The sequence below is a fragment of the Parasteatoda tepidariorum genome, chromosome 7 (genome assembly GCF_982258835.1).
Source record: "Parasteatoda tepidariorum strain Cologne lab strain chromosome 7, Ptep-v5.0, whole genome shotgun sequence".
Classification (NCBI taxonomy): domain Eukaryota; kingdom Metazoa; phylum Arthropoda; class Arachnida; order Araneae; family Theridiidae; genus Parasteatoda; species Parasteatoda tepidariorum.
Window position 1 is genome coordinate 51,070,603 of NC_141761.1, and position 19,465 is coordinate 51,090,067.

At 26.6% G+C, this 19,465-nt stretch overlaps 1 protein-coding gene across 1 annotated transcript in view; it reads right to left on the reverse strand.

Moving 5' to 3' along the window:
• The window catches only part of Vps8 (vacuolar protein sorting 8), a 46,696-nt gene that overhangs the window by 17,436 nt on the left and 9,795 nt on the right, over positions 1-19,465 (reverse strand). The window contains exons 10-26 of the mRNA XM_043039562.2: positions 18,720-18,822; positions 18,263-18,319; positions 16,253-16,375; positions 15,886-15,966; positions 14,907-14,990; positions 14,714-14,800; positions 14,230-14,340; positions 14,048-14,138; positions 11,095-11,281; positions 10,073-10,295; positions 9,297-9,386; positions 4,243-4,337; positions 4,035-4,150; positions 2,035-2,108; positions 1,918-1,952; positions 1,762-1,828; positions 754-846 (exon numbers count right to left, since the gene is read on the reverse strand). Of these exons, the coding sequence (XP_042895496.1) occupies positions 754-846; positions 1,762-1,828; positions 1,918-1,952; positions 2,035-2,108; positions 4,035-4,150; positions 4,243-4,337; positions 9,297-9,386; positions 10,073-10,295; positions 11,095-11,281; positions 14,048-14,138; positions 14,230-14,340; positions 14,714-14,800; positions 14,907-14,990; positions 15,886-15,966; positions 16,253-16,375; positions 18,263-18,319; positions 18,720-18,822 (1,717 nt within the window). The remainder of the gene's footprint in view (positions 1-753; positions 847-1,761; positions 1,829-1,917; positions 1,953-2,034; positions 2,109-4,034; positions 4,151-4,242; positions 4,338-9,296; positions 9,387-10,072; positions 10,296-11,094; positions 11,282-14,047; positions 14,139-14,229; positions 14,341-14,713; positions 14,801-14,906; positions 14,991-15,885; positions 15,967-16,252; positions 16,376-18,262; positions 18,320-18,719; positions 18,823-19,465) is intronic.

Sequence of the window (19,465 nt, forward strand, 5' to 3'; positions counted from 1 at the left end):
AAACTGTTTTTGAAATACGCCGTCAAAAACAAATACAAACATGTATTAAGATTATTTTGTAAGAAAATAAATTGTCTTAAGGTATGTTAAATTTTTTCTGTGTATAATTATAGTAAATACCAAAATAGCATAAATATTAAAATTTTTTCTTTAGAAACATATTTATTCATATTGTCGCTGCAATTTACGCTGCGTTTTAGAATTTTGAAGTTTTTCACTTATGTGCCTCCTTCACTTATGCTCTTTTTTCTCTTGGCCCCTTACACCGGTGTATAAGTGAGAGTTCACTGTAATTTATCAATTGAGTTGAATATTATTCTAGTTCCATGAAATTTAAGTGTAAACAATCAATATAAAACTAGAAGAGGATAAATGACAAAATGGTTACTTTGAATTTTAAATTTTACAGAACTGTCCCCAAACTTTATGATTTGAATTGGTTCTAATTATAAAAGACAGTCAAGACTTTTTGTAATTAAAGAAAACAGAGGAAATATCTGAGAAATAATTTTTTTTTTATCAAGAAACGATATGAATAATAATTTTTTCAGAGGAAAGGAAATATATTTTTTTGAAGTCAATGAAGTACTCGTATTTAATCAAGAATATAGTTACTTGTCCAAACAAAAGCCTGAAGTTTGTGATCTATGATATTATTTTCTTTTATCATTTGTTTAGTAAGAAATGAAAATGACACTTTAGAAGTGAATCTAAGCGGTATTATAATAAAATTTAAATAAGTAATATAGTTACTTGTTCAAACAAAAGTCTGTTAACAATGATGATATTTTCTTGTTTTGCCATTTGTCTAGCAAGAAATGTAAATAAAGCTCCAATTTCTGTAGGCTAAAGTAAAGATTTTTAAAATAAAATACAAATATAATAGTTTAGAACAAAAAACATTTTATATTTAAATCTCTAAAAGAAATACAAAAAAGTACTAAACATAAACTTATATAAACATTAATTTAACAACTTGTTTTTAGCACTAAGAGAGTGCACTTCAGAGATCACTATCACAGAATTAAAAAATTACAGAAAAAATTAAGAGTAATTACTTCAAAAATAGATTTAAAAAAACAAAAAAAAAAAAAACACAAGTTCTATCATTATTTATCAAATAATCTCAGATACACAAAAATCCATATGATTCAATCAAGGAATCATTGTTAAAGGACTAGCAGGAAACATTATTTCTGACACAGTATTGACATTACTAAAAATAAGTTCTAGCAATTCAGTAATTGCAGCTCTATAACAATAAAAAGGTAAGAAATAAATGATAGTCTTTCCTGATTTGGCAAGAAAATTAAGCAAAATTGGCCCCATTATCAAAGTTGGTCATTTTGTTAAATTATAAGAACTGTAGCAGTAACTGTTTAATAATTTATTGAGTATTTACGTATATTTTCACATGAACAAGTGCTCTGTAGTTACTAACGTTTAGCATACTATACAATAATAAAGCCATATTGAAATAGCAAAATATCATTTAAAAATGATATGAAAGAATTAATAATACTCTTTTAGAAAGTATTGTATAGGGAAAAAGAGATATTGTTTTTATATCTTAAATTGTTTTTCAAAATTTCATGATTTTAATTTCTACCAGTTATAAATATTTTAATCAAAATATATATAATGTTAATTAAATGAGTGAAATACTGTGTATTGCTTACTGATATGGAGGCAATAATTAAGTTTATATAGTGTCACCAAACTATTATTTCAAAAAATGTTTTCAGACAAACAATCACATACCAAAAATCCTTCACTTTGAACCATTATTTTCAGCAAGATGTCAACTAATCGTTGTTTCTGTGACAATCTAAATAAAATAGAAAAACAAATCAGTAAAAAAAAAGTTTTTTTACATAAGAAAAATTTTTAATGATAAAAGATAGTTATTAGAATTACCCAACATCTGTAGAAAATTCTGGTTCTTGGAAAGCCTATAAGAAATTTAAATGAAGTTAAATAAATATTAAAATGTTGTTTGACATATCAAATGTTTATAAATAAATGTGCTCTTACCAATGCCAAAACATTAAGAAATTCCCTAGTATCAAAATGAAGAAGAGTCTTTAGATAAGGATAAATTTCTGTATCTGGGTAGAAAAAAGTTATTTTTATTTTAATAAATATAATTTTAAAAAGATCTTTATGTATGCAATTCATACAGTTATTAATAGGACGCTTAAAATACAATAAATCACACTTTAGAATTTTATTTATTTTAAAGAAATTTATTTTATGACCAAGTAAAAATTTTATTTTTTTAAGTACAAAAAAAATTGCTTAGAGAAAGATAAAAATCTATCTCTATTATTGGAACTTCATATTTAACAAAAAAAGAAAAATGCAAACAAAATCTTTTAACATACATGTTCTTCTTTGGGTGTAATTGCAATGATTTCAAGTGCGTTGATAATTTCAAGGACTTCAAAACAGTGTGTGAATATATAAAATGCAAACAGAATTGCTTTTGTGGTTGCCGAATTTGCAATTTCTTCCCCCTTTTATAAAAAAGGACTATTTCTCTTTCATTATCTGAATACATGATATACAGATCGATTTATATGAATATAACAAAATAATGAGAACATAATAAAATATAGCATTTAAAAACAAGAATATAACTCAAACTTGTAAAATTTATGAAAGGAAAACTCAAGAGCAAGAGTGTAAATATATCAAAAAAATAATATAGTAAAAGCAAAATAGAAAGCTTATTTCTCTTAAAAGTTCTTAGCTTATTTTAAATTATCAAAAAATTATGAGTTTTATCACATGCATTTCAAAAGTAAAAAAAAAAACAACTTTTTATTATTTTTAGATGCAAAAATATTTAATTCGATCTTATCAAGTTTTAAAGCAATACAGATACGAGTTAAGAATAACAAAGATCTTTTTTTTGTTCATACTATACAATGGAATAGGCTTAATATTAAATTGCAATTAGTAATTACAGATTTTTTTATTGTAATTATAGAAAGCATAAAAAGTATGAGAAGTTTGCTGATTTAATCAGCTAAAATAATAAAAATTTGTTTTTCTTCAAAATGCAATTTTATTATAAAAATTGTCTCATTGATTTCGACAAGATAAAACAAAAGAACCTAAAGTTGAAATTAGTTTCCAAACTAATCACAAAGATAAGGAATTTTTTTTTAAATTATTGCAAAATGAAATTTTCTTCCTCTTAATTTTAACTACTTGCTTATGAGGCCTCTTCCCTCACAATCAAACTCAACTGTCAAAAGGGTATAGATGAGAAATGTTGAATATGCTTTTAATCAATTTAATTTGCTGAAATGAACTGACAATTGATATTCACTCTACTTGGTTGTACCTTCGAATAACATGAACATGAATTATTTTGGAATTTCTACTTTTTATTTTCTCCAGTAGAAATTATATCAAACCAATTTTGCAATTAACATTTTCAGGAAATTAATTTATTAATATGCATTCAATTATTGAAGAATTTTTCAAAGTACCTTTATTTTTTATAATTTACACCTTGAGGACTTTTTAGTATCATAGAAATGATTTTCATCAGTTTAAACAAAAATAAAAGTTAAACTATAACAACATCATGGCATGAAAATTAAAACACAAAGCAAGCATCCTATAAGTATAAATAAATAATAATAAAATAAATCCTTATTTGAAATGTCATGCATTTTAATTTTTGACAAACTGTGCAAACTAGAGCTCAGGAAGCACTCAGCATCAATGAGGAAATTGGACATATTCATTTTAGTTACATATTTCTAAATTAACTATTTTTAAGTAAAAAAACAAAATTGAGTATTTTTTTCATTTCATCTGCACAACTAAATTCAGTTGTTTTATTTATTTAGTTTTTTTAATAGACATCACCAAAAATATTTTTTAAAAAAATTTCAATTTACATGCATTTGGTGAGTAACTTTATCACTAGATCCAACGAAATAGAAAAGTACCAATATTTAAGTATAAAGCATACATAATACACAAAAATAATTTTCCAATATAAGCTTCATATTTACCGTCCCCATTTTTGCCATGTAAACTAGTGACACACTGAAACACTTTATATTTTACATCAGATGCCAGACCTTCAGGAATATTGCCACAAGGATAAGCTCTACCAGCTAAACAGCAACTATATTTTGTAAATAATTGATGTAATAATTGATAATAATTGATGTAAAATGTTTAAGGTTTTAACTATTAAGCAAAAAAAAAATCATTTACCTAATATAGACTAGTAATTTATTGCCTAGTTTTATTTGATCGTCAGTGAGTTGTTTACCTCTTTTTACAGCTTTTTGAAGATTGATCATTAGCTCCTACAAGGACAAAAATCTTCAAATTATTTGCTTTCAGGAAATATATATATATATTTTTTATTCTGAATTACAAACATGCAGAAGATTACAGAAGAATTACAAAAGAAAAGGAATGTACAATTGAGTGAATTTGGATAAAATCGCAGTAACTTCAAGTATTCTTTTTAAAAGCTAACAAAAACTGGATTCCTTTCTCAGATGAGTTTTTACTGGGAATAACACCCATGAAAAGTGAGGTATGTCATGGGTCATCAAATTAAGGAATTTTATAAGCTAAAAAATTTAATATAACTTTTTTATGCTTATAATTCATCAAATTTAAAGAATATGAACCATAGAAATCTTGATATTACAAAAATAATCGCAGAAAAACATAAAAATTATTTCTCAATAACTAGAAAACATGTTGTGCAAACGCAGTTGCTTAATATTTAAATAGGAAATTCGGCCAAGGGAGATACAAGCTATTTAATCAATAGCACAAAACAGCTGCAAGTCCAAAAGCACAAAAAAAATCTTGTAAAGTTATGAAATAATTTTAATTTGCAGACATTTTTTTTAAAAATTTTCAAGGAGAAAAATATTTTTATTTTTACATAGGACTACGAATTGCAAGTTAAAAAACAGATATTTTTAATGCTATATCAGAGTTAATATGCATTTTAATTTTTTAGCAACTCAATTCAAAATGAAGATTCTAGAGAGGTTTAGGAATGGATGAAAAGAAAAAGTCCTGTATATAAGCTACAAGAGAATAGAAAATAAAAAACAGTTTAAATTAACTCTAATATTGTCAGTTTCTGATTTGATAATCTAGAAACATGAAAAAATTATATATGTTTATAGCACTACTACTCTTAAGTTTATATATTTGAAGTGTAAAAAATATTAAAGAGAAGAAGTTTACTTTATCAAGAATTCTGAAGTTATTTCAATACTCAGTATTTTATTTGACATTAAAAGACAACTAGAATAGCGAAGCAAATATATCTATATATATAGTGGTGGCCAAAAGTGTGGACACATTTTGAAAGTTTCATGTTTTTCAACTTTGTGTGCTTGTAGAATATATTAATTTTTACTTAAATACAAACGTTTATATATCAAATTGAAGGTAATTTAATGTAAAATTTAATAATAAGTACAGTATTACAATTTCAGTATTACAAAAAAAGTTATGCAACTAATAGTAAGATCTATCTTAGATTTGCATTTTTTTAAAGTGATACTTACACAATTAATACTTAGTAGGGTACCCCTTATTTTTTAAGACAGCTTCAAAGCGTCTTTTCATCGAGTGAACGAGTGTTTGGAGTTTATCTTTCGTAACCACATGGTGCCAAGAATCAATTATAGCTTCAATAAGTTGTCTTTCATTGGATGGACGTTTTTTTCGTACAAGAATTTTCAAACGTCGCCACAAATTTTCAATTGGATTGAGATCAGGGCTGTTTCCTGGCCATGGTAATATATCTATGCCTTTATTTTGAAACCATGCTTTGCATACTTTTGCTGTGTGGCATGGAGCTGAATCCTGCTGAGAAATAAATGGTGCGTTGTTGGGGAAGTTCTGGTGTACAAAAGTTCTGTTTACGTTATGAAAAAACAAAATCAGTGGAAAATAAAGCCAAATCAGGCCGAAAAAAATGCATAAGTGCTACTGCCGACAGAAAAATTATACGGCTATGCCTACAAGATAGAAAAATTTCATCAGATGCCATTAGATGTGAAATGAATGCAGCGGGTATTGCAGTAAGTTCAAGAACTATAAGAAGAAGGTTATCAAGATTTGGACTACAAGCTAGAATTCCAAGGAAAAAACCATATTTAAATCAAAAGCAACGCGAGAAACGAGTTAAGTGGACAAAAGAACACATTAAATGGTCAGAAAATTAATGGAAGCAAGTAATCTGGAGAGATGAAAGTAAAATATCGCTCTTTGGTAGTAATGGTAGAAAATACGTGAGACGTAGAGTAGGTGCAGCACTTCATCCTGATTGCATTGAAGCAATTACAAAAAACTCAACAAATGTCATGATTTGGGCATGTATGTCTGCAGATGGTGTAGGCCGAATTTAAGTGATTGATGGCATACTGAATGCCAAAAAATGCATCGAAACTGTCCTGAAACCAAAATTAATACCTTCCATCAGGGATGTCTTCCCAAACAACGCACCATTTATTTTTCAGCAGGATTCAGCTCCATGCCACACAGCAAAATTATGCAAAGCATGGTTTCAAAATAAAGGCATAGATATATTACCATGGCCAGGAAACAGTCCTGATCTCAATCCAATTGAAAATTTGTGGCGACGTTTGAAAATTCTTGTACGAAAAAAACGTCCATCCAATAAAAGACAACTTATTGAAGCTATAATTGATTCTTGGCACCATGTGGTTACGAAAGATAAACTCCAAACAATCGTTCACTCGATGAAAAGACGCTGTGAAGCTGTCTTAAAAAATAAGGGTTACCCTACTAAGTATTGATTGTGTAAGTATCACTTTAAAAAAATGCAAATCTAAGATAGATCTTACTATTAGTTGCATTACTTTTTTTGTACAGTACAGAACCCGTTATCCGGAAATCAGAAAACCGGAAAACCAAAAAACCGGAACGAAATTCGATAAATTTTCCCGCCATTTAAAAAAAATTTTTTTTTTTTCCTCATAAGATTTTAGGATTTTTCTTTCTTTTTTGAAAGATGTTTACCTTATAATCATTTGGAAATAATCATTAGTGTATGACTCCATCGTTTTTTCTTCTTTTTAAGATTATTTCTAAAAAAAAATTTTTTTTTAGTTGGGTTTAACAATAAAAAAAACGGCTTTTTGTAGCGATTCAGAAAACCGGAAAAATCAGTTATCCGGAATAGCGATGGTCCCGATCGTTCCGGATAATCGGTTCCCTACTGTAATATACATATTGTAATACCGTATTTATTATTAAATTCAACATTAAATTACCTTCAATTTGATATATAAACGTTTGTATTTAAGGGAAAATTAATATATTCTACAAGCACACAAAGTAGAAAAACATGAAACTTTCAAAAAGTGTCCACACTTTTGGCCACCACTGTATATATATATATATATATATATATATATATATATATATATATATATATATATATATATATATAAATATGGGTCATTCTCACAAAAACAGTCATTTTCATGTCCCCAGTATATTTTATGTTTGTTATACAGCTTACGAAAAAAAAATCAGGGAAAGTGTCCTTCGGAATGCAAGCTAACAAAAGAATAAAAATAAAATTATCAATTTTTATTTTTTATTTATTTTAGGTAATTAAAATATACCAATATGTCATTCCCTCACTTGTCCCCACTGCTGATTTAAAAAAAGAAAAATATTGTTTCTGAAATAAAAAATTTTTTTTTACAAATTCGTGTTTTTTGTTTCAGAACACTGAAATATAGAATTCAGAAAATCAATTTTAAATTTAATTTCTGATAAAAATATTAACACAGCGCTGTTTTAAACTTTGTCCCCAGTGTTTCGCGTCATTCCCTCACAACAATGTTCTTATCACCTGCAATCTTCTTAGAATAAAAATATTTTAATAAAAACTTCAGAAGTTAACAACTGGCATCATAGAACAAAATTGCAGTATGTTTCCATCTTCAACTTAAAGAAACTTTGCTGTGGAATAAATTTGAATGAATCAAACCAGGTAAAATTTTTTACATTTGTCATTCCCTCATGTCATTTTTTAGAGTAAAATAAAATACAACTTCATCGAGAAAGTGGATAATTATATGTTGCTTTCTTGTATGAATATAATTGTATGTGATTGACTTCAGAAATTAATTACGCCTAACTGTTATTTTCAAATTTTATTGAATTCGTCATTCCCTCACTAGTGAATAAAGTGAGGGAATGATTCAAAATGAGTATATTATCAAATTTTTTTTGTTCAATCGTGCCAGCCAATTTTATTTCCCAAACCTGTAAAAACTATTAAATATATAAGACTAAATTATAATAAATTTAGATATACTTAGTATGTTATCATTTTCAAACTTCAAGTAGATGTAACTTAGATAAAAACATGTATTGAAATAAAATATCATTCCCTCACTATTAGTGTCATTCCCTCACTTTTTAAATAGTGAAAATAATTAACTTACTTATTAATTAATTTGAAAAATAAATTAAAAAAATATTGAATTAATTTATTAAATTAATTAATTTATTTATTAAATTAATTTATTTATTTATTAAATTAATTAATTAATTATTATAAATTAATTAATTATAAATTAATTATTTAAAGAATTAATTAATTTAAATATTAAGTCTAATTAATAGGATATATACTTTCTTTATAATGCCATTACATATTCCTATTAATATAAAAAGTTTCAGAGCTTTTTATTCACTTTACTTTTTTGGGATTTTATGAACTGAAAAATGACAGTTTTCGTGAGAATGACCCATATATATATATATATATGTACACAGCAAAACAATAGGAAAAACAATAAGTTTTATTTATTGCGCATAAGCTGCAAGTAAACAGAACTCATAAGATAAGTTCAAAATGAAGATAAAACAAAGGAAAATTACAGACATATTAAAAAAGGGGGGAAAAGAAAAATAATAATAAAAAAAGAAGATATCAAACAACTGGAGAAAAAAAAGGATAAAATTTTTTTAAAAAATCCGGAAAATAAAAGATATCTTTTTATCAGTTGATCCTTTTTGCTGATATAATCTTGTGGACTGATGAAAAGATAGTATCTTTTTTTTCCGGATTTTTCAAAAAATTTTATCCTTTTTTTTTCTTTTTATTTTCCAGTTGTTTGATATCTTTTTTTTTTATTATTATTTTTCTTTCCCCCCCTTTTTTCACATGTCTGTAATTTTCCTTTGTTTTATCTTCATTTTGAACTTATATATATACATTAAATTGCTTACGAAAGGAGTCTTACTTCAAAAGGTGTCACATAATCTAGCATTCCTTTATTGTAAACATAAATAATTGCATCAAATAGTCCTTGATCCCAACATAATGTCATAACCTATAATAAAATATTAAAAAAAATCTAAATTTTTATAATTTTATTTGTTTAACATGCTTTGCTTAAGGCTTTAAAATCAGATCTTAATATTTGAAAATTTAATCATACTAGCCAATTAATCATGCATTTTTTTCAATTTTGAAGAAAGCATAATTACATTTCAACTCATTTATATATTCTAGTATAGTTGTTTCAAGATACTGTAATGAAATATAATGAAAGAAATATAATAAATAATTTAATAAAATAAAGCGAAACAATAATTTATAATTCCTGCTGCGATGAATAGTACATAAATTTGTAGCGTGAAGTGGTGAAATCATAATTAGAGTAATTAAAAAATAAATAAGAAATAACTTTAAAAAATAACTTGAAGAATGACATGTATTTTCTTACTTTCTAATACGTAATTTTTCATATTGCACGGATATACATTTCTTTGATATCATGAGGATATAAGTTGATAAGGATGTTACAATTAAAAATTTTCAGAAAAAATATTGAAATTTTCTTTTTAACATCGCTGTAAATTTTTTTAATGTATGAATATACTTCCATCTGGAACAGCAAAATAATAGTTTTCTCATTTATAAATTGATATTAATTAATATCAGCATAGAAAATAAATTTAAAATAACTATATTAAGCTGTAAATCAGAACATTATTGTTATTAATAGACCCTTACTTGATGAATATCTAAATCAGCTATATCTAGACGAACAATGCAAGATTCTAATGCATCAAACATTTTTCTTTCGGCAAAATGATTAACAAAATCTTTAACCAGCTGAGGTGTCATTTTTCTTAAACGACCATCTAGGATATAAGTTTCTAAGCTCTCCAAGAATACACCCAATGCCAAAGGATCAGTTTGGAATCTTTCATACATTTTCCCAAACAAGAAATCTCTAAAAGAATAACAGTTTAAATGCAACACTATCTAACATAAATGTAAGAAGTTTTTAAACATAAGAGGGAATCAAAACAGCAAATTCGTAAGTACATTAAAAAATAAAAGTAGAGTATATATTGCTAGTAAGTGCAAATTGCTTAAAATAGAGGCAAATTAATGAATTTAGATAACTCAAATCAATAGCATTAACTCAAAGATATGATGTAAAAACAATTATTTCTGTTAAATAAAAATGTTGATATGAATGTATTATTTTTCTTGTGCTTGCATTTATCCAAAACATAAAGTAAATTTTTTAAAATGAAATTTTATCAAGTGTGTTATAAAGAAAATCTATGAATATTACCAACGTAAAGACAACTCCTAAACATCCATAAAAAATTAAGGATTTGAAAAAATGTTTAATACATTGGAAAATACAGAATCTTCAAATTACCCACTTCATGACAACATGAACTCATTAACACTTAGAAACTTTACAATAAAAAAGGAATCAATCTGCAATAATTTATAACAGGTTGTCATTTTTGTAGTTTTCAAAATTTTTAGCCAAAATTTGAATGCCAAAAATAATTGACTATTTAAATTCATTCTAACTGTTAGAACTTCATAACCCATTCAAAAAAAAATAATTTAAAAATTATCTCAAAAAGTAAATAATCGTTTGGTTTCAATTTAATTATTTTTGAGAAGAAATAAAACACCCCTTTCAATTAAAATTACAATGCGTGTAAATTTTTAAATAAACTTAAGATGCATTAAAATTTATGTCAGAAAAAAATTCCATATATTACTTTTTATTCACTCTTACGCAATATTCCACACATAAGGGTATTTTTTCTTGATAGTGATGAATCAATTGTTCAATTTTTCCCCTCTCTGGGCAAAGCTGAGTCATAATCAAATCTACATATATACTCAGTATGTCCAACATCTTAAAGGCAACTAGATCTTTTCTTTGAGATTTCTTACCAATAAGACCTGATGAGAGTTAAATAACTATCAGTAATAAATTCCTAAAATATGACACTAATTAAAATTTGAATAAAGAACTATATATTAAATGTATAAAAATTTTTTAGGTATGGCGATAATTTAAAAATGACAAGTTTCTTTTCAATAACAGCATATGAACTTTTTAGCCACATTTCTTCAAAACGAAAAAACAAAGTGACTTAATATAAGTATAGAATGAAGTTAGGTTTAATGAATTTGTGCAATAAAAATTTGTTAAAAGCTTAAATAATAAAACTAAGTGGATAGGACTTTTATAACCACCATTATCTATATAAATCTTTTTAAAAAATATGTTCAGTACTTGGAAAAATACTTACAAAAGAACTTTAGTGTACAAAAGAACTTAAATGAAATTAAAACTTTGGATTATTATATAAAATTCTGTTTATATTTTGAGTAACAAGAGAATACTTTTTTTTATTTTTGACTGAATCGCCCAGTTTTAAATATGTACATCATGCAAACAGCAAGAACTTCATGAATTTGAAACAATAGTATGAAGCGTTTCTGAAATTGAATTAATCCTGAAATAAAGGGTAGATTTTTAATTATCCCAGCATTGGAAACTGTGTGTTAAGTTGTATTACTAAACCATATTAGTCTGAGATAAATTTTATTGAATATTAATTATTACAATATTATCCTTTCTAATTAAAAAAAACCACCTGTTAAATTTATATAGATAAAAAAGGCAAAAAATAACGCAAAGATTAAAAAAAATGAAAGTAATGCAGGCGTTTTAATATATAGAGCAAAATGAAAAAAATTTGCTACTGGCCAGATGCCAGTTGTAGCATTTTTAGCAGAGACCACTTTTTCAAATATTGAAAATTTTGAATAACAGATAAACTTAGTAAAACTTAAAATACAGTTTTGTGTAATAGATTTTGTATTATAAATTACTACTAAATATGATGGAATTATTAGTTTATTTTAATGTAAAATTATTTTTATGTATTTTTATTGGTGTGACATGGAACATTTAAATAGAAAGTCTGCATTTTAATTCAAGAATCAATATCTCTTCTCATAAGAATTATTTAAGTGAAGAATTCACACTTTGTTGCAAGTTAAAAAAAATTATGAGTTACTTAGTAATTATTAAACTTGCAATACATAGTATGAAATAATAACTTATGGATGTTTCTAAATGCAAATCTTTTGCAAAATAATTATTATTTTTTTCTTTTTTAAAAATTTGAAAAAAAATTCAACTTAACAAAAAGTATAAATAACTATGTTAATATACTTTTTCTGTTTAATTATAAAGTGTACGAACTTTTAAATGAAGGGTGGAAAAATATTTAGCTGTTTATTATAAATTTATACTTCTGGGTTTGCACAACTTCCTGAAAAAAGAAAATGACTATGTCATGTTAAATTGACTATGTCATGTTAAAATAGAGATAGACATGCAATCCATAGATTTATTTTTCTGGAAGGGAAAAAAATCATCCATTGCTGTAATAAGTATGTTGCAATGGTATATAATTACACACACTATCCATCCAAAGGACAAGCGTCTGTTACTGTTAATAGTGTTTTATCTATTAGAAAAGAAGTGACCTTTGTCAAATTACTGAAAGCTCCCGCGCTGGTACTCGTCTAATTGAACTTTCACACTGTACTAATGAGAAGAATTTCACAACAGATTTAAAATACACTTAGTTTAACTTATTGCACTCAGTAAATTTAAACACTTGGGATGGTAACTAAGTTGGACCTTAGTATTGAACAAAAATCCTTAGCTCTCCACTATTAGGGTGATTGATGACCAAGTCAATTGCATCAACAAAGTGAAATAGAGATACTAAAATAATGCGCAGTTAGTTGTTTATATTTAGTTAACAATTAAAGCTCAAATGTTGAATTAAGTTGGACTCAGCTCAAATGTTGAATTAAATTAAAAGCTCAAATGTTGAGTTAAGTTGGATGGTAATTAAAATGAACCACAGGATTGAACAAAAATCCTTAGCTCTCCACTATTAGGGTGATTGATGACCAAGTCAATTGCATCAACAAAGTGAAATAGAGATACTAAAATAATGCGCAGTTAGTTGTTTATATTTAGTTAACAACTAAAGCTCAAATGTTGAATTAAGTTGGACTCAGCTCAGATGTTGAATTAAGTTGAAAGCTCAAATGTTGAGTTAAGTTGGATGGTAATTAAAATGAATCTCAGGATTGAACAAAAATCCTTAGCTCTCCACTATTAGGGTGATTGATGACCAAGTCAATTGCATCAACAAAGTGAAATAGAGATACTAAAATAATGCGCAGTTAGTTGTTTATATTTAGTTAACAACTAAAGCTCAAATGCTGAATTGCTTCATTCAAAATATTCAAACAATTTAAAAACGAATCATATTTTTTTGAAGAACATCTAAGAATACTTCATTGTAAAATTACCCAAAACCATTTGAATAATACTAAAAATGTAAATATCATAATAAGTTTACAGAAAAATCCCTTAACAGTATAATCATATTTGAAAAAAGAAATAATCTAAGAACAGCTAATTGTCCAATTGAATACTTGCAAATGAGGTCACATGTGTACCAGTCAAGGAGGTTCGACAGACACTCATGACACCATCTGCAGGTATCTGATTAAATTTAATCTGGTAATTGATTAAGAGTGATATTTTACCCAAGCCTTAAAGCTGTTACAAGTCATGCACAACCACGTAATTAGACACAACCATGTGTTTTCTTGCAAGTAGCTAATTACCTGAAACTGCTTTAGCACTTTCTTCATAAAATGACAGAGCAAGTGACAAAGCTTCAGTAAACATTTTCTGCTTCACTAAAAACTCAATTCTCTGGAAAAGAAAATAGGTATAAGGATTTCGATAAATAGAAAAAATATAAGTTTTACATGATAGGAAAACATTGAGCAGATTCAATAATTACTTCATTCCAGGTTCTCATAGTCATCACGTGTATACTTTTAGTTCCTAATATCAACAGTTGACTCCCAAATGCAGACATGGAGTAATAACAAGCTCTTTCACCAGCAACTGCCTAAAAAGTCAGTAAAAAATGCATTTCTGAGATTTTATTTAATCTTTTTTCCAAACATAAAACACTTTTAATTAAGTAGTGTAGGAAACATAAATTTCACAAAATATAATAAAACTAGGCAGCATATTATAACAAACTAATTAAAAAGTTCAGAGAATAAGCAAGAAAAATATTTCTGAACTATTTAAATATAAAATATGCTTCAATTCATTTTTTCTTTCAAATTAGAAAATGAGAGCTTTTAACAAAATATAAAAAAAATTTATCATTTTCATACATTTTTCTTTTTTAAAAATAAAACAACTATAGAAAACGGCAAAGTTGACTAATATTAAAGAAAGTTTAACAATAAATCCAGCTTCATAAAACGTACCATAGCTTTACTGACATTGCCACCTGTAGCAAGGCCTTTGAAATGAGTAGTACCATAGACTAACTGAACATCAGCTAAATCCAATACCTAAAATATTTTTTTATTTTTTATAAAGAAACAAAATAGGAATGAAACTTTAGATAGTAATTATAATTAAACACAAAAACTAAAAACAAACATTACACTAAGTTACCTCTAATTCTTCATTGGATTTTACATCAATTACATGAAGGTGCTCTGAAACATCTAAAGTGACTAATGTTCTTGAGTTTAGCCACTGGAAAAAATGAAAGCAAATTTAATTTTAAATTTCAATCCATATTTGAAATATTTTAAAAAATCTATTAATTGGTTGGTAATATCAAAAGAGCATGAACTGAATTTAAAACCATGTGCTCAGATATCTCTAATAATTTCAAGAATTTATTAATTATTAATTCAGAGATTTGAAGTCTATTCAGAGTCTATTAAGTTTTATTTTGGTCCAAAAGGATTTCAAGATAATTGAATTATTTTGATACATCTTATATTACGAATGTACTCATCTTTTATTGCATTGTGAGCTTAAATTACGTTAAGACAAATAAAAAAAAAGTAAAGGTTTTTAAAATGCAAACAAAATATTTTTCTTGAAGTAGCACAATTTATTTGAAAAAAAAATTTCTTTTTTTTTCTTCATATATTTACATTTTTGCATACATTTACAATTTTGACTTTATCATTTCTTGTCAATTAAGTCATAACCATACAAAGAAGATTTGAACTAATTGCAATAGCCCAAAAACAACATGATGTATATTTTTATGCATAAATTATATTTCTATCCATTTCATTCTACACCAATTCATATTTAACTATAGAGTAAAAATGTCAATATATATTTTTAACACAGTTATTTTCTATTCAATCACTATATATATTCACACATTTCTAAATGTAAAAACTTAAATCACATAAAACACATTGTAAAAAAGCATAGCAATAATTTTGCTATAGTAAAATAGAGGCTAATTAATTAAGTTATAAATAATACAATAACACTTTGAAAATACTTATAAGCATAGTATTCAAATGATAGCATACTAAGACTCAAATGATAGCATAACAATGCTAAGTTACATTATGGTAAATAACAATAAACACTTTCTTCAATCAATGAATTATATACATACTGCAAAATTTTGAAATGAATAAGGAAGCTCCAGTTTCTGTAGGGGAATAAAATTGATCTTTTCAGCAGAGGCAAAATTCACCTATCCAATAAAATGTTGGTTTAAAGTTAAAAGAAGTGTAAAATATTACTAAAATCTACAATACAAGAGGAAAGAAATTAGTATTTCAGTTGAAGCAACGTTTTTAAATTAAAATAAAATCAATTTTATTAATTAGGGGCTATAGATATTTTGCTTTGCATACCAAAGTCAATATATATATATGTAACAATCACATTCAAATATGAAGTAAAATGAGAAAAAGCTAAAATTTTAGAATGTATAAATTGAAATTTGAATAAATATGCTTAAAACAAAGAAAACATACCTGAAAAAAATTTACAGTGTTTTGTCTTCCAAATGCCAAAACAGGGTCAATTATTCGTGTAGAAGAAGAAATTTGGATTACAACAAATTGCCAACTCAAAACTGGTAGAGTATCTGGATCAGCCTTTAGAAATTATTATAAATATTATGAAGAAATAAATTTTTAATTTGCATTTTACTAGATAACATTTTTTAATTAATTTTCAGGAATTATTGTAAATTATAGGAAAACTTTTAAGACATGTAATTTCATAATACATATATGAATAAGTGCAAAAAGATGTTCTGCTTGTTTTAAGACTTCTTTATTGTGTTACATTATTTGGGAATTTTAAGTAAAAATAATAAAATACAATCTGCAAGTGGTTTAAAAAACCATACCATCCCTTCAATTATAACAAAAAAAAATTGAAAGTTTAATGAATAGAAATTTGGATGTCTATGTGAAGCTCCAGATTCTTGCTTGCTGTCCCCAAATGACAGTAGGGCGTACCTGGTCAGAATGGGTGAAGTACATTGGTAGTATATACTCCTTTAAGGTCACTCTAGATGTGAAAACCATTCAATTAGGTTCAGCTAAAGTGATTAGGCACTCAGGGCATGGGTGCAAGTTGGAAAAAAGGCCCAGACTGAAAATTTTTTTGACTGAAATACCTAACATACACAATACCCCCTCGACATATGCAAACTATCTAAGAAAGCTTTACCATAATACATCAAGTTTAAATACTGTACAAAAAGTATTTATTCATTTGTCTTTTGATAAAATAACAACAGGACATAAGAAAGTAGACCAATAACGTAGACCTAAAAAATATTTTTAAGGACAGAAGAAAAAGAAATTCCGATTTCCGTCTTCGAGTCAGTCTTGTTTCCGTCTTACTTCCGCCCGCGGACATTTCCGAAAGGCGGAAATCCGTCCTGGGGACGGAAGACTTGCACCCATGACTCAGGGCTAAATCACTCTTCTCCCTTTGGTGCCAGACTCTCAGATTAATTGAAGTTGCTCCTTTTTCATAATCACAAAACCAATTTCAAATTCGATTTAATACTGAGTTGCCCCTAAAGCAGGTTAAACAGGAATTCGAACATGGTTCGAGAGATGAGTGTTGATGAAAGAGATGAGTGTAGTTCTAGAAAATATGGACTGTAGAAAAGCACCAGGCCCAAATAACATTCATGGTTACATGGTCAAACATCTCAGTACTAATGAAAACTGGGTTGTCTACCTTAGGAGTGGTAGGACTTTCTTCAATTGCAAGCTCAAGGAGAGACTTATTCTGGTCAGATAGAACTTTTATTTCTCTTCTAAAGGCCCGCTCCCTAAGGGGCAAGATGGATTTAGACAAGCCATACCATTGATCAGATTTTATTATTTTACCTGAATGTCAGAGACGCTCAAAATTTAAAGCCAACTAACCACACTGCTGCTGTTCTTTTGGACATGTCTAAGGCTCTTGAGTGTTTGAAGAAAAAAGTTATTTACTAAACTTCATGACGTATTTGGTATTAAAAGTATTTGGATTATAGACTTTTTACAGAACAGGACCATAAGAGTAATATGCAAAAATACTTTGCCTAAAACTTGTGGACTGAAACATGGTTTTTCACAAGATTCAGTTCTAAGTGTCGTATTGTTCTCACTTATGTATTACTCGTCTCAAAGAGATAGAACTGAAAAAATTCCATAACACAATCAAGAAACTATTTAACTTACGGGCACTTTAACTAAGTGAAATTCATATATCTTTTTAAAAAATATAGAAGTTAAAAAAAGATTATTCATATGTATATGTATACTCTACCCTAAATAATAATTTTATATGCTTTTTAATTTAAACAAGTTTAATGAAAAACATTGCACATTAAAGTGTATTCTTTTTAACACAGAGGACAATGAGACAATTTCTGAAATCAACTAAAAACCACAAATATACAACTATATAATTTTCAACAATATATATCCTGTTCTACTTGAATACATTAAAACACAAATTAAATTAATATTTACTCGAAGAGCATGTGTAAACCAAACTCGAAGAGATGGCCTCACAGTCACAGCAATAACCTGCAAGTTAAAAAGTGTACAATAATAATAGAAAATCAAATTATTTCTGAAAATATACTTCATGGCATGTTGCTAATATTAATTATTAAATTAAAATTTAGGTCAAATAAATTTTAAAAATTAGTTGATACATTTAAATTTAAAACAGAAAATCTTAAAATGGTGCTTCAGAATGAATACTCAACAGCAAATCTAAAAAAAAGTAAATGCTTAATCGTTTTGATAAAATTTTTAAAAATTATAAGTTTTAAAAAATATAAAAATCCTTTCATTAAAAAATTTATATAAATACTTTATGATACAAATATAAATTATTTTAAATTCCAACAACATAAATATGAATTTGAATACACATTTAAATACATAATTTCGTAAGTTATGAGAACAAACACAATCTTACTTTTGTAACTGTGCCTAAGGCAACAAGACATACTTCTTGACTTGGATGGTTACGAAAGTGAGGAGTCATTCTAAGAGGCTCTACAGCACATACCTCACCCCGACTATAAAAAAAAAAGAATGTTTGGATAAAAGCAACTAAATGTTGAAATTTCAATAGATAATTTTCAAAAATGAAATAGCATTCATTAGTTTTATTTTGAAAATAAAAAATGGTTACTAAACATGTCCGTCCAGGTACATCCCTTTGAAGCTGGCGATAATAGAAAGAAAGAGGCCTCTTAATAAAATCAAAAGTATAAAAATAAAATCTTCAACCAAATTTGAAATCAATTTACAAATTGATTGAATATGTTTCCTGAAAAATATTAATTATTTTTAAAGTAATGGTTAAAGTCAACTAGACTACACTGCCTTGTTTAGCTCAATTGCAATAATTTTGCTGAATTTTATTATTAATATTTAGAAAAAATTAGTCGAATACTTTATTTTATTTTTACTGCACAAAAAAAATGTTCTTTCTTCGGATTTGATTATTCAAAATTTCAGAATCAGCTGTAATGCATAAGATGTAAAGAACATGAGCTGATCAAAATGGGTCATAAACTGAGACTGACACACAGAAAAAAAAAGGGCACAAGGATTGCAGGATTACTTTGGGGTTATTGGAATCATGTTCACTTAAAGGGATCCCTCCTGAGGAGATGTATTTACCTTGAAACTTTTTTTTATGAAATAAACAAAAAT